This window comes from Siphateles boraxobius, unplaced genomic scaffold (genome assembly GCF_051911475.1).
Source record: "Siphateles boraxobius isolate OS27281-9 unplaced genomic scaffold, OSU_SipBor_1 37, whole genome shotgun sequence".
In the NCBI taxonomy this organism is placed as follows: domain Eukaryota; kingdom Metazoa; phylum Chordata; class Actinopteri; order Cypriniformes; family Leuciscidae; genus Siphateles; species Siphateles boraxobius.
The window spans coordinates 5,116,193-5,132,300 of record NW_027508997.1 but is presented as its reverse complement, the minus strand read 5'-3'; the positions used below and the strand labels follow the sequence as shown (position 1 = coordinate 5,132,300).

Genomic DNA, 16,108 nt, shown 5'->3' with positions numbered 1-16,108 from the left:
CAGCTTGTTACAACTCCATCAGTTAATTGGATCCCTTGTAGAGCCGCTCGTTTGACTCATCTGCCACTTAAAAAGACAAAAGCGCGCTGGGGGTCGTTCGCACCTCGCGCCCCCGAGAAGGTATAAAACAGCCGCCGGCTCTCCAACACTCATTCCACTCCGTTCTTCTCAAGCTCGAGAACATTTCTTCGGCGGATAACTTCTACGCAGGTTTTTGGACTTCTTACCTACCTAAACAGAAGCCATGCAGGCGCCTGGAAGAGCTTATGAAAACTTTGGACAATCAATGCGCTCTTCAATGGCTTTCAATCCGGACTATGCCACTTCATCGAAACAGAGCGCAGGGAAATCCTTCACAATCGACGCTCTGCTCGCGAGACCTGATCATCTGGAGAGAGACAGGACAAGTGTGTATCGGAACATAACCAATCAAGCGCCAGTCTCGAGCTCCGCGGTCCCATTAGCGGCACACATGTACTCGCAAATACCGCACTTTGCGTACAACCAGAGTATTATGCACACGCAGAGTGGGTATCCCATCTTCTGCTACCCGCCTTACAGCTACCAGACGACATGTCGTGGAGCTATGTACTCACAAGGTATGTGTGTTTGACAGATAGCGCCTGCTGTTAGGAATCATTTTTACAAAGATAAAGGAACAATGTTATAATGCCCTAAGTTAACCAATGTAACTTTTTTCCACGCACAGATGCTGTACTGGCCAAAGCAGCAGTCCACTCTCACTATAAACACAAAGCAGGAAAATCAAAGCGCATGCGCACAAGTTTTACCAATGAGCAGCTGTCCAGACTGGAGAAAGAGTTCGCACGGCAGCAGTACATGGTGGGATCCGAGCGCTTTCTCCTGGCATCTGCTCTCCAACTCACTGAAGCACAGGTAAATACACATCAGTTACACTGTAAAAACTTCTCTTTTTTTTGCTGTGCTTAAATTTAACGCAATCAACTTGGACATTTAAGTAATTTCAACTTAAATCACATTAAACTGAGTTTTAAAAAATCTTAAATCTTGTATAGCTAACTTCTATAAAAAAGTTTGAAAATGGCTTAACTTATTTTGATGACTTAAAGCAATGTAAAAGCATATTTTGTCATAACTTTTTGATCATGTAGCTACTTTTTTTTACAGTGTATGAAATGAGCTCTGTTTTTACATTTATTTTAAACATCTAGTCCACGTAGATTAGACATTAAACATTCTTTCTTCTCGTAACTCCAGGTTAAAGTTTGGTTCCAGAACAGACGCATCAAGTGGAGAAAACAGAGTCTTGAGCAACAACAAGCCAAACTAGCCAAACTAGGACTCGCCGTGCCGCCAAAGAGCCCCGGGTCACAGGGAAGAGAGGATGAGGAGAGAGATTTCACTGAAGAGTCTGATGTAGACATCGACATCGACGATTCACTTCAAGACTGAGAAAATCTCACTCGCTGTCACTTTAATACAGGATGTTTTTGTACATATTCGATTTTCTCTAGATGACACAGTACTCTATTTGTACAAATATTTAATTAATAGATATATATTTAAGGTGTTTCTATTACACACCATTGCTCTTATAAGGGTATCTTTGTTTTCGTTAAAACGTTTGTATATGGAAGAAAATAAAGGAAATATTTTTTTAAAAATTTATTCATGTTCTTTGAGTGTCTCTTCACTGTAAAATATTTTCATGATGTGTTATCACAACCTTTTAATCTTTTGTCAAATCAACTTAGATAAATAATAAATAATGTGGTTCAGATAGCATAATATTTGGAGTTTCTATTTATAAAACCAATCTCCTTCATTGTATTCACTAAAAAAGTTAATTTCAATGAACTCTACAATAAGGCAACAAGTAATAACTTATTAACTTAAAAAACAATAATTTAGTTTTTTAAGTTAAACCAACAATGTAAACATTTAGTGTCCATAGCAAAAACAACAACAACAAAAAACGGTATATTATGTATATATCATGCAATATCCAGTATAATATAGTAATCAAACAAGTAACTTACTGTAGAAGGCATAATGCAAAGTTCATTTGGTAAACTGAATGGCTTATTTTACATGTAATTTATACTGATACTTGCAACACATACAAAATACCTAATAGCTCAACAGTAATAATCCAAAATTTTATTGATCAAATGAATGATAACATGATAGAGATATATTGTAAAGATAGTAAATCCAAATGTATGCATAGCTAATTTAATTAAAAGCATAGATATCTTGGAGGATTATTGAAGTTGAGTTTGCAACACATTTTCAATTAATTCCTAAGACAATATAATGACCTTCACAATCAGAATAATAACTGTGCAAATAAGCATTTATAACACAAAATAAGCTCTAAAAAATGTTCAAATAAAAAAAACATGATGCTATAAGGAGAACTCCACGGGTTAAATGATGAACACAATTCGACTCATTTGGAACTGTTGAACTTTGGTGATGTGACAAAGTTGGATGAGAAGACAAAAAAGAGCTTATCTGAGTTCCAAGGCCAGCTGTTGGAGCCAGGTAGTGTGTCTCTCCATTGTAGACAGAGCTTTTTAGACATGGTTGTGTCTTCTTGTTGTCTCTGCTCTGCCGCAGACTAAGGCATGCTAAAGCCCGTTAGCATGCCGGATTTGTGCAGTGGCTGGCCTAATAGTCTTGATAAGGATGGATTAGTAATCCTGCTCTAAGAACACACTGATTACTAGTTAACAAACTCGTCACAATGTTTCTGTTCCACTCTCTTAATCCAGTTAAGCCCTAAAGGCAAGAATACAGAAAGCTTAAAGAAATCTGTTCAATGAATAATTTTTCATCATTAAAATAACAATGAATCAAATGATCACAGATAAGGAAAGTCAAGTGATTGAAATTTATTTGATATGACCTTTCTGTCTGTTTCACCCTGTAGGGGAATAGAAATTCAGTCTGAAACAGGAAGACATGGACTATTGTGGATTTTTATTTTATGATGCAAGTCTTGGACAAAAAGGTTCAGTGGGGTTTATTGACTCAATTTTAAGGAATGCTTCATGCAAAAAAAGTTCTAAAATTACGAAAACAAATGTATTATTTCAATTAAAATAATACTATATTTTAGTTTGATAATGTTTTTTATTTATTTTTGTGTATTTTTAGGGCATTTAATGGTACTAAATTATTTTTATGCAGTAGTTATTATCCATTTATATACACTTTTTTGAGCATAGACCTGAAAATTTAATTTCCAACTTAAACTGTCATAAATCTTCAACGCTTTGGAGCACAGACTTAAGTTTGGTCTTTTTTAAAGACGACACGGCAGATTATTCCTGAAGTGTTATTGTTATGAAAAAAGCACAAAAATACCTTTTTCCATTTTTATATGAAACATATTTTCCAATGCAGCCACTTTTGACCATTAACAATACATGTGTGACTTTTTGTCAGGACCATTTTATCTTTTTTAATCATGTTCATAAACATGTTTTCTTTCACATAGCAAGTGCCAAAACCTTAAATTAAGTAAAACATTATTTTAAAAAAAAAATACATAAAAAAAAACTTAAAAATGTTCAGTCAAAAATGAACTAACAGCACCAGAGAGCTAAATGATTGCATAATACTTTCATGTTTAACATGTTATTTAAAGTAGTTAAATTTGTTCCAGTGAAAAACAAAATTAACTGATTAAAATTGAATCCAAATGGGAACCCCCTAAAAGGTTCTATTCTGTCAGGTGCCTGACAGAACCTTTTAAGGTTCTATAATCTTTTTTCTAAGAGTATAGAAAAAGGTTAACCCTATAGTGTTCTTGACTCAGATTTTGAAAAATATAATTAAAATGAAAAAAATAATTAAAACAAAATTAATTAATTAAAACTAAATCCACAAAACAATATGATATATGAAGCACCTGACAGTACCATTTGTCGTTGGATATGGATATACCTTTACTGTAAACAAATCATTGTTGGTTTAACTTAAAAAAGTAGATAACCTGGTTCCCTTAACATTTTTAGTTCATTGTTGGTTTAATCAACATAAATTCAAAATATGATGTTCTCTGAATCACATAAAATTATCGAAATTGATTTGACAAAATAAAAAAAATTTGTGATGACAAATCATTAAAATACATGAAATATTTTTTACAGTAGAGTGCATTTAAAATGTTGCATTAAAAAGAAAACTCTCAAATTAAACAATGCATACATTTCTGAACAATAAAATGTCCACCTTGCAATACAGAAAAATGCTATGAAGATATATTTATGAGAGTTTACAGGAAAATTTCTGTGCTGCAACACTCATCATTGGCCCATGGGTTCCATTTCACATGATTACTAGCTTTATAGAAGAATAAAGCCTATTATGAGAGCACTGTCATGGAGACCTCCTTTCCTTAATCCTAAATCCTCTTCAAACAGGTACTTCTGTCAGCCCCCTATGTCATGCAGAACATAAAGATAAAGACGGAGAGAGTAGAAAAGAAAGAGCTTTGAGGAGCAAGAGCTAGAACCCATCTCTCTTCCTCATCAGTTTGACGGATTGTGTGGATGTATGTAATGCAAGTGTTCGTTTATGTAGCCTACAGACAGACAGACTTTCTGTGATGTGATCTGATGTAATCTCGCAGTAGGCCAATAAGTCCAACAGGGAGGGGGACCCTGGGAAAAGCCACAGGACAGAAGCAGCAGGAAAAGGGGAGGAGAGCTCTCCGTTCCAATTAGTCATCTCTCACCCCCACAAACCACCTTCAGGGCCTCCGTGTGCCCCCCACTGCTAGTATTAGCACAGTGTCTCACTGTTTCAGGGATGCATCATCCTCTTATCTAACACCCCTTAGTTTACAGCAGCTCCCTTCATCCTCACAACACAGATTTAAACCCTTAGATCAAGGGATAAAATTGGTTAATAATCATGCACAAACAAACAGGTGAAATCCTGAACAGACAATAAAGCATGTGTCTGTGTGTAAGCCATTTTTACTGGTTATACTGATTGATTATGTCTATGATTTTACTGAACCTAATTATACTGATTGTGGACTAGGTATAACTGGGGAAAATAACCTAAAATGTTCTACGTTTTCTCTTAAGAATAAAGGTTCTTTATTAGCATCTGGTTCCTTTAGCATCCATTGCACAAAAGGGGTTATTTATAGTGGAAAAGGTTTCTTTAGATTATTAAAAATGTTCTTCACACTAAGAAAAAAATTGTTCTTTTAAGAACTGTTCACTGAAAGGGTCTTTGGGGAACCAACATTTTGACTGTGAAAACCCCCTTTTGGAACCTTTATTTTTAAGAGTGTAACTGATTTTACTCAAGACCAAATATTGTAAATCTACAATATTGAAAATATTCAAATCTACACTGACAAAAATGACAAACCAATTACGTGATTCTCACCTTCCATGTAGAGAAAACACCTTCTCTTGCCATTAAACAGTTAAGAAAGGAACATAGGATTTGAGTATTCTAGCGTGGAAACGGTAAAACGTTCGCTTTTGCATTTATTTGCAGCGAAATGTGCGTCCACTCCATCTAATGGTCATTAACATTAATCACCAGCGTTTGAAGTACATGCACGCTATTGTGTCTTTGTGAAAGGTTTAGTATGTGAACACAATGACTTCTAACGCGTTGACTGAAAGATGGACTGAAAGGAGCACAAGGCGAGGCCCTACTTAAAACGAGCACTTTATGCTAATGCGCTCTGTGCAACATTTCAATGAGGCCTTTTACTCAGGAAATTGAGCCGTTCCTGTTTTCCCAAGCTTTCAACGACAACAACGAGCATTAAGACCGACGCAAGTGCCATTTCGAATCAAAGACGGTTTGTGGGCAGAATGTGCGCAGCAGGAGATTCCCTGAGTAAACACTGAGAAAAGAGATACATTCACATTAATTTAGTTGAACTGGTTATATCAGTGCTTAATATAACAGTCAGAGATAGGAGTAAATGAGTGCAGGTGGCGAACTGCTTGACTTGACACGCAGGTGGCAGTAGTGCATATGTTTGTGACTTTTCCCAGCTCGTTCAAATTGAGTGAAATTCTGCAGCTACTTAATGAGAACAGATTAGCTAAACACACAAATGTCATATGTGACAAAATGGGCAATTAGTTATATATATATATATATATATATATATATATATATATATATATATATATATATATATATATATATAGGCTTATATATAATTAAAGGAAGTGTACGCCCGACCGAACAATTTGGTTTTATTGGGTGTTTCCTAACAGCTATAGGAAAAATATGATGAAATTGCAGCTGTAGCCTACTGTAAAAACTAATTAGTTCAGTTTAATTAATTAAATTGTGCAAACTCGTTGCCTTAATTTAAGTAAGTAAGCATAACTTAATTACATCAAGTTCTTCTTACTTAATCTATTTAAGTTTTGTCAACTTAATTCTATCTGTGATCTTAGGAAGTGTACTCCCAGAGTGCATTGCGGCATGAATAAATTAATTGCTTTGTTTTACCATTTTTGGCTTTATTTTACCATTAAAATTGTATTTGCTATCGTTATTGGGGTTATACTGACAAGAGACAGCAAATAAAATTGCAATGGTCTAATTAATTAAATTAATTTAAAAAAAACTTGTTACCATTGTTGTGGTTTGCATGCTGAATGTTGAAGTCTGTGTGTGATTCAGCTAAATTGCAAGATATTGTCACAAATAAAGAGGGATTATATCAACCCAATTAAAAGTTTATGCCATAAGTGTTTGCAATTAAAATATAAAAAGATAATTAATAAACATGATAGTTATGTTATACATCACAAATACATTCATTAAGAACATGGAAATAATTTAAGTATAAATATATATAATATTTATCACTTCACTTCCTTTAAAATCAAATAACTGTGATTTCATGTTGCATCACTGCATCAATTGGAAGAGAATCAGAATGATATCAATGAAGTTCCAAGTGCCCAACCAAAGGGAACACTAATCACAATAATGGTGAGAAATTTTAGGTTGATTTTAGGAAATCAACATGAATTTATGGAGTCAACTTATGTGACGTTCTCCCAAAATGTTTAGTTGTATTGACAATAACATTAAACAAGACTGGAAAATGAGTGTATGCAACTAAGAAGAATGATGACTGCAGAAGTGGAAGAAATTAGTGAAAAGTCTATTAAGAATTGCCCCGCATCAAAAACCATTTGCTCCCGCCTGCTTTTTTTTTTTTTTGCTTTGGCAAAATGGTACTCAAACCAGTCAAGTAATGTTTAATTGGGTTTTCTGAGTAATGAAGGCATAGGATGCAAACAGTACCGATTAATAATTTTTTTTAAGTAAGTTCAACACATTATCGGAGATTAAGTAAAGTTAACTAAACAATAGTTAGTAAGAACAATGTTAGATTTTACAGTGTTAAAGGCCTATTATTCTAATTCCACAATTTGTGTAACTGCTTTTGACTTAAAACGTGTTACTGAGATATAGTGTGACCAGTGCTGGGTATTACTATACCAGATATAGTGTGTCCAGATTCCAAAAATTGCCTACTTGTAATCAGAATATATTGTTTCGAAATACCCGTAATCAGACAGTTACACTTTAATTGATTACATGATTAGGCCTACATATTATTTACACAATGGCAGTAAATCATTCATGTCCCTATAAAAAGCATATCGCTTAACGTTATACATTTAGAAAGTCTTCTATAGTTTTGTGAAGTTACACACACATTTCAGCCACTATTTGATTATAATTACAATTACAAAAATGAAGCATTTTACAACTGGATTTACAGAAATCATTTCACTTTGAAAGGGATAGTTCACCCAAAAATGTTGTCATTATTTATTCACCCTCAAGTTGTTCCAAACCTGTATGCATTTTTTTTCTATTGAAAACAACATTTTTAAAGTTTTGAAGAATGCTAGTACTCGACCAGTTGACGGTAGCCATTAACTTCTATAGTACCCCCCCCCACCACCACCACTACCACTATGGTAGTCAGTGGCTACAGTGTCAACTGATTTGTTCATTGTTGAGTGAACTATCCCATTAAGAGTGAACTATCCTATTAAAGCCTGTTTTATGCTTCTGCGTCGAATCGACGGCGTACCCCCGCAGACCCCTCTGCGTCGCCGCGAACCCCTCCGCCGTAGCTCGACGTGCACCTCCAAAAAATTGTAACTACGCGTCGAGGCGACGCAGACCACAAGGGCTGTGATTGGTCAGATGCACCGCGATGCAGCTCAACCTGACGCAGAACTATAAAACGGCCACGACGCCGTAGGAGTGACGGCGTAGCTACGCCGTGGAGTTGACGCAGAAGCATACTGAGGCCTTAAAAGAGTGAACTATCCCAAGGATCCCACTATTTCTCAACATCGCAACATTGTATATGAAATAAACTCCTGACGAACACATATTATTTGACTTATCAATTAGTAAGTAATTTAACCATGTAGGCCTATTACTGTATTTGGAGGCTTTTGTATTTTAAAATGATTTATTTAAAATTGTTATGATTTATGTAATTATTAACTTTTCATTAAACTCAAAACCCCCTGTTCCTTCAGGAACCCCAGTCTGGGAAACCCTGATGTAATGTAATGTTTAATGCACTTCATGTAACAAAGAATGGAATTTATTTTCTTTCTCTTTGTATTTTTATCAATAAGGTACGGGGTGCCGCAATATACCGGTATTAACGATAATCGTGATATTCAAAGCTTGAAATATCGACATCGTGTTAATTTAGAGTGTGACAATATACCGGTATTGGCGATAACCGCAATGTTTAAAATGAATAGGACTTTTATGATAACATGACACGTATACTCCAGCGCCAGTTGAGGTGGCAGTATTGCACTCTCATCTATCAAATAAGAAGAAGACGCAGCGCGCGCCCGCGCAGCCACTCTGAGAAGAATGTTTTCTGAGCGAGAGAAAGTAAGTTCGCCAGTATGGGAGTTCTTCGACTTCAAAGAAAACAGCACATTAAAGGGGGTCGCACACCAGACGAGAAGCGCAGAGAATTCTTTAAAATTTGAACACATTATTTTCTAGGAGTTTACACACACCATAGACAGTAAAAGAAAGACACACACACACCGACGGCACCATTCAGCGTCTGTCCGCGGCGCCCAGCAATGGCTCGGATTTTCAGGTGAGATTCTCAATTCATTCAGTTTACGGATGCGCTCTGACTGAGGTAAAGTGTTCAGACTGCAGACTTAGCAATTATTCTATTTAATTGTACAGCACAATCATATTATAGTAGCCTACAGACATTATCTTAATTTCATAATGTCCTTAAGCAGAACAATATTGCTGGCCATGAACTGAGAAAGTGCGCGTCCGGTGTGCTTCACGCGGCGCGGCGAAGAGCTACGCTTCTCGTCCGGTGTGCGACCCCCTTAAACCCAATCTGCAGAATGTGTAGCCATCAACGTTTTTACCCATCTCCGGGTCCATCACCCTGCGGATTACGCTATTTTACAGAGAGTAAATTGCGATTATTTTACTAGTCATGGAATGGGAAATGTGACTAACCTGTTAACAGCGGGTTTCTGTTTTCATATATTTAAATAAAGGGTGATTATTAAATACTCTGTTTTCTTTGCTCGTCTTATTTTCGTATTTTTGTATTTGCACTTGTTTTGTTTTGGTCAAATCTGCATGACTTGCACCGACGCAACAATAGGTTTAAGAGCTTTTCAGTTATTCAGGAAACATTCAGACAGTGTTTCGCTCCAGTTTGAAACTAGATATACTTCACAATCTTGTCTTACTTCACAAAAAAATGCATTAAAATATCGAGAACACAAGAAGTAAAAATGCAAAAAAAGAAAAATTAAATAAACAAAGAAAAAATTAATTTGACTGATTCGACATTTTTCCCCCATGGTTTCTATAGATATCGCGATATATCGATATCGTGAATTACTTTGGCCGCAATAACCGTGGTGTGAAAAATCTAACATTGTGACAGCCCTCCTTTTCAATTTGATGTGATAAACGAATTAAGTCAAAAGTAATCTAAAAAAAGTAGTCAAAAAGTAATATGATTATATTACCTAAAATGTGTAATGTAATGGATTGCGTTACTAACTATTGCTTATTGTCTGGTAAACCAGGCACAGATTATCCAACACACCAAAAGACCAAGTGCACAGAGGCCTCCAACCACTTGAGGGCCCCATACTGCAGAGTGTATCATGCACATAATAATAAAGAGAATTTTTTATTTGACTTCCATTGTGTTGAAATCCTCCTTCACAAAAGTGTAAAACCTTTATCTGCTTTTTAAATTACTTTGTAAAAAAAAAAAAGAAGACGACATATTTAAGCAAATCTAGGACATATATTCATGTACCCATGGTAAGAAGCACAAACAACATATATCTGTCATCACAAAAGCATGTTTCAATTTATTTTTGTCTTGTTCTGGACAAGTATACCTTTAGCATATTTGCTTATATCTCATTTAGTATACCTTGATATCTGAATGAATATTGTGACTTGAAAGGACCTCTACAATCTCGTTTACAATATTATTTTTGAATTAATTTAGTTTCTTATACTTTTTGTGGGTTGTAAATTCAGTTTACCCCAATGCATGTAAATGTCATGAGAGAGACAGAAATCCCAAAGAGAATATGCAGGTATAGGTTCACAAATGCCTGCAATGGGTTTCCCCTGGTTTCACAGAAAAAAAAAAATCTAATCAGATTCTCTTGTTTTAGGAAAGGAAACATGTTATCTGTAACCAACCGACTCATGATTCATTCATTTTGCCATTATTCAAACAACATGTTTATCTATTTTCAGAAGTCTATAGTTTAACAAACCATACTCGTATGAGTAATTATAACCTGGCCGTATCTCCCACAAGACTAAATAATTATGGGAAGAAAGAGAAAACCCATTCTGTAACACATGAGCTGACTTTGTCTTTCTTTTTCTCATCATCTGTCACTAAACCTAAAACAGCTCTCATATAATATTTAGGATAAACTGATTTAGCTTGTTTAAACAAATATAAGATCAAAAAATATATATTGAACTTAATTTACTATTAATTATTTACATTATATTCACAAGGAAGGCATGACAGAAACAGAAACGTCATTGATACAGATGACTGGAGGTCTGTACAAGAAATATACTGTAAATAATATGCATAGTTTTAAGGTTGTGTCTGAAATTATATTTCAAACCACATTTGATATTTTGGATCCACAAAAAGAAGACAGAAGAGCTCTTTGCAAGAGACGTTTCTCATACACGTTCTTCAGCGACTCCATCTTTACAGAAACTGTTTCGGTCTTAGTGCATATTGATACTCATACTAATCCAGATACTGACTCCTCAGGCTTCCTTCACTGTCAGAGACATTCAACAGTTCCACCACTTCATCCTCACTGGTGTCCTCCTCTTCCTCCCTGGATGTCTGCAGCTCCAGGCAGCCTTTGGACGGGACGGTTGGCGCCCCTGCTCCACACCCCAGGGTCGGCCTTGTTCTCATCAGCCTGGGCCGTGGAGGTTTGATCATCCCAAATTGAAGCTTGCATGGTGCTGTCAGCTTGGTCTCCTGAATCAGTGCTTTGAATCCCAGCATAGGGAGCCACTGCAACTGTAGACTTACTGGAGCATAACCCCAGGAGTTCTCACTCGGTGTCGCTTTCTATACGAAAATACTCCTTCCGCATTAAGACTCCTCTTTGGATGGGAAAGCAGCTCATCTTGCACTCACTTCTCATTGTAATAATAAAAAAAAGTTTATTAGGAACCTATTTTAGTATCTCCCTCTCCCAGCTGGTTGGAACAGAAGCCTTTGTCTTAAAACTTCTACAGGATCTGGAGAACTCTTAACTTCACATGTTCCAACAGCCTGCCAGCAGAAACATAATGAATGGCTAAAACAGTCCAAATCATATATGTTATAAACAACAGACAAACACAAAGAGCAGAGCTAGACTAATTGTAACTTTCTGTCTCCATAACCAGTCTGACATAAGTCATGCACAATAGTCAAAACATAAAAACAATTAGAACACTCTGGTTAAAGTGATTCATTTGTTTATTAATCCACTTATTAAAAAGCTTTTTCATGTGTATTCCTATTGCCTTTAAAAGTATTGTCTTTTAATAATCTGGATTTAGTTGAACATGTTAATTTCTTCCTATTAATCTAACAAGACAATAAAGTGTGTTGCTGTATGGATTTTATGGGGAAAGAAATAGGTGTACAAGCAAGTTGAAATTTACAGTTTTTTATGCTTAAATTCTTTCTCATCCTGACCACCTGACACAGCTGAATTGGCCCAACCTGTGGTTTGAGTTTAAGGCAGGACTTTCTGTTTATCCAACCAATGGCAGACGGGGGCGAAAACCTCCGTCATTATTTCTAACAGTTATGTTACACCACATCCCACCTTAAAATTAATAGTTTTTATAGTTAAGTTAAAGGTTAAATAGTTAAAGGTTCTTCAAAAATCCTCAGGATATGAAGTATTATACATCATTATTGCGAAAATTCTTATCAGTCACAAAGACTCTTCGAAAAGACTCTTTCTTGCTTGGTTTATTTGCTATGCTATTTTTTTTTTATTATTTATTTTTTTTACTCATTTTGATTTATCAGTCCACACTGTTTGAAAATTACAAATGTATAGCAAATTGTTATAAATTGCATAGAGTTTTAAGTTTAAGAATGTTGCAAGAGGTGCACTATTTTCTGGATAACAGAATTTAAAAAACAATTGAGAACGGAAGTGTTGATTGTTTAACAACCATTATAAAATCCATTACTATTTTTACAACAGTTTTAAAAAACAAAAAAAAACATTTAAGTAAATCTGTTTTGGGGGGAGGATGGATATAATTTTATGACATTAAATATTGCTACAAAACAACTAGGAAACAAAAGTCATTTTTGTTGCATCTCAATTTGTGCTTATTTTTAGCTATGTCAGAATCATTTTTTAGCTTTCAGTGAGTCGCTCATGCTGGCCATATGAGGACCAATATTTTTGTGATGCATTAACATTAAACTACCACAATAATGTAATACATGTTATAGACATTTCATAAAATTGTAATTCATAAAGCGTGTATGCAGTCTAAGGTAAAATCTTTTTAAACATAATTTATAGGAGCTTTTGAAATTATTTGTTGTTCACATGCGAATAAAGAGGAAAGCTGGTTAAAAGTAAATTGGTTCAAAAGTCCCTTTTGAGAGATAACCTTTCATCCAGCATAGAGTCATTTCTCAAAGTATGCCTTAAACTCCAAAACAGATTTGATGGACATTCTCATAATGATGCTGATAAATGCACCGAGAGATTCAGAAGATTTACCAATTTGCCATTGGGTAAAATTGCGTTTGTGGGCATGAAGACTAATAGTAGCCTACCCAGCATGAAAGGAATTTCCCTCTATGGAATTTTTACTCCATTGTATTCAGGAGTTTAAAAGCTGAAGCACTGAAAACACAATCAGATCAATTTAAAACGTATTCACGACAACTCAACGTAGAGATATGGATACCAATGTATGTTTCTTATTTCTGCTGGCCATTGGTCTTTCTGATCAGAGGTCACTTTTTTCTGCTAAATCAGAGTTCGAGATTGACTTCCATGATTTGGTGGGACAAGTAAAACTGCAGGACGGTAAACGAACACTTTTGGTAAGTAGGCTACAACAATTCATGTTACAAACCTGACTCTTTTGAAGACGTTTAAAAAAAAATCACACATTTCTAAATGTTCAAATAATCTGACATTCTTCATTTCATTTACAGAAATGCACAGAAAATTGCGATAAGGTAAAGGTAAGTACTCACAACCCGTTTTTGATCTACTTGATTCAGAGCTTTTGGAGAGAGTGCTGGGCAGAATGTGCACAACTTGAAGCATATAGACGTTAATACGGTGGATCTCACACATGCTGTTGAACCACAGACTAATGCTTATCAGGACAACATGAGATAGTATCACATTTGTGCACTGTTCAAACTTCCTTTCCATTTGCATGATCGTTCCATCTGTATACACTGAAATCCTTTTGCCACCAAAAGAAAAGATTTAGTTTTGACACAGCAGGTCTTCTCATTATTTCTCATCCTGCTGCTGCTAGACTTAGAAAGATTTTTCTTTAGACAGACAATAATTTAGACAACAAGTCTGCTTTAATAAAGCAATAACAGTGGATTCTTTTTCTCATCCAGGAACCAGCATGCAAATGTGTCCACTTCGACCATTGTATGGTAAGAGATGTTTATTTTACATCACGCTGAACCACAATCAGTTAGGTGATGCGTGTCATTTATTAATGATTCGATTTTCCATGTGCTTTATTTAGGCTGCCTCATTACTAAATTATGCTTAAACCGTCTTTCCATTTTATAGAACAGCACAGTTTTAAACTGCATTTCAACTGGCCTTCAGAAGCTCAACCTTGCCTCTTCAGAAGTATCAGAACACGTCCTCTCGAGACTGGTATGTTTGCCTTACATTGCATTCAATTATTTGTTTGCCTAATATTACAGGAAATTATGCTTAAGGGAGAAAAGGCCGTTATGATTTACACCAGTTAACTGACATGAATAATGTGCAACATTTAAAAAAAAGGCCTCATTTTGTCACAACAGGTGTTCAATCCACCTATTATATATAAAAGTGAAGTTTACTTAACCTGTGTTAGGACTAGGCTACATAAATAATTTTGGTTGAGATAACTAATTGGGCAGTGGGTCCGGTTCCCAGCATGCTTTGCAAGGGACTGAAGTATGAGAGTAAATTTTGTTGTGTTTTTTTCATTAAAGGGAAATATATGTTTACTATTCAGTTATGTTGGCTATTTAGAAGAGTTTCTGTAATGTTTGGGGATTTTGTGGGAAACTGTTAGTTATGCTGTGAGATTTGTTGCTTAATTTAGTGAGTAGCCTAACAATACTATGTCAGTAGGCTACCAGTCTTCCAATTATTTTGGCCCTCTAGTGGTAAAACAAAAACTAGCCTACATTCATTTTGCGGAATAACCTTGTTTTGGTTGTGATTCGGCTCTGCGTGACTGTGGATGAATACGTTTCTTTCTCAAAAAAAAAAAGATAGAGAGTGACAGAGAGAAATTACCCTATACTGCTCATAAAACATTCACTACTAGGCTTAAGAGATGTAACCAGATATAACCAGTTTAGATGAAAATTATCTCGAATCAAGCTGACTAGCTGAAGACGTTACTGTAGCTATAGCTACTCATTAATAGAAACGGTAGGCCTACTTCCTTGAAAATAAATTCAAGCAAAGTCTACAACAACCACAATGAAGAAAAAAACCTTCATAACAGATCCTACAATGCACTCTGTAAGAGAGCTAGGCCTACATATTGCAATTTATATGTTCAATAAAATACATTAGGCTACTCACCTGTTAAGTAATAAAAACGTCATCTCTGCGACGCTTTTACAACATTTAAAATCACTCAGTTCTCGATCTCCGAAAAGCCAAGCCATTCTTCATTCTTGTCATACTACGAGCTATGATCTGTGTTTTTTTAAATTGTCGATTCCCTAGAGGTTCTAGATGCTCTATGTTAACCTTTCTCGCCACTCTCACACCATAAAAGATGGAGCGACACTTAGTGTATAGAACATAAATACAAATCAAAATATAAACCGGTATAATAATTTATATTGTATATTTTGAAAAAAAACTGTTACATAGTGTTCCTTTAAACCACAGTAAAGTTGTTTTTTTAAATTAGGTTGGGCCAACATAAAAAGTTTAGTTTCACAAATGTTATGAAGGTAATTTATACATAGCCTAGCCTACTACAGTAAATTCATTTCATTTAGTAAATGAATCTACAATTGTGTTGACCCAAATAAACTGATTTAATGTAGGCTAAATAAAATACATTATTTATTTTTAGTTTTTGAATGAGGAATCACAATGAAGAAAATAAATTTTTCATAATCTGAATTAGATATGCATTTTTTGGTTGCATTTTGATTGTAACTTCAACAAAGTATTGTTCTTTATCCATTTGGCAGGCTAGCTTGCGAACAACACCAGCAGACCCACACCAATGGCACACACCGGTGTCTCCTAGACACTTC

General features: G+C 35.3%; 1 protein-coding gene across 1 annotated transcript; it reads left to right on the top strand.

Moving 5' to 3' along the window:
* The first annotated feature begins 221 nt into the window (after nucleotides 1–221).
* noto (notochord homeobox) lies at nucleotides 222–1,486 on the top strand. Its single transcript, XM_077197235.1, has 3 exons — nucleotides 222–599; nucleotides 710–897; nucleotides 1,240–1,486. Exons 1-3 carry the CDS (start codon nucleotides 245–247, stop codon nucleotides 1,432–1,434), a joined length of 738 nt encoding a protein of 245 aa, XP_077053350.1. The 5' UTR covers nucleotides 222–244; the 3' UTR covers nucleotides 1,435–1,486.
* The last annotated feature ends 14,622 nt before the right edge of the window (nucleotides 1,487–16,108 follow it).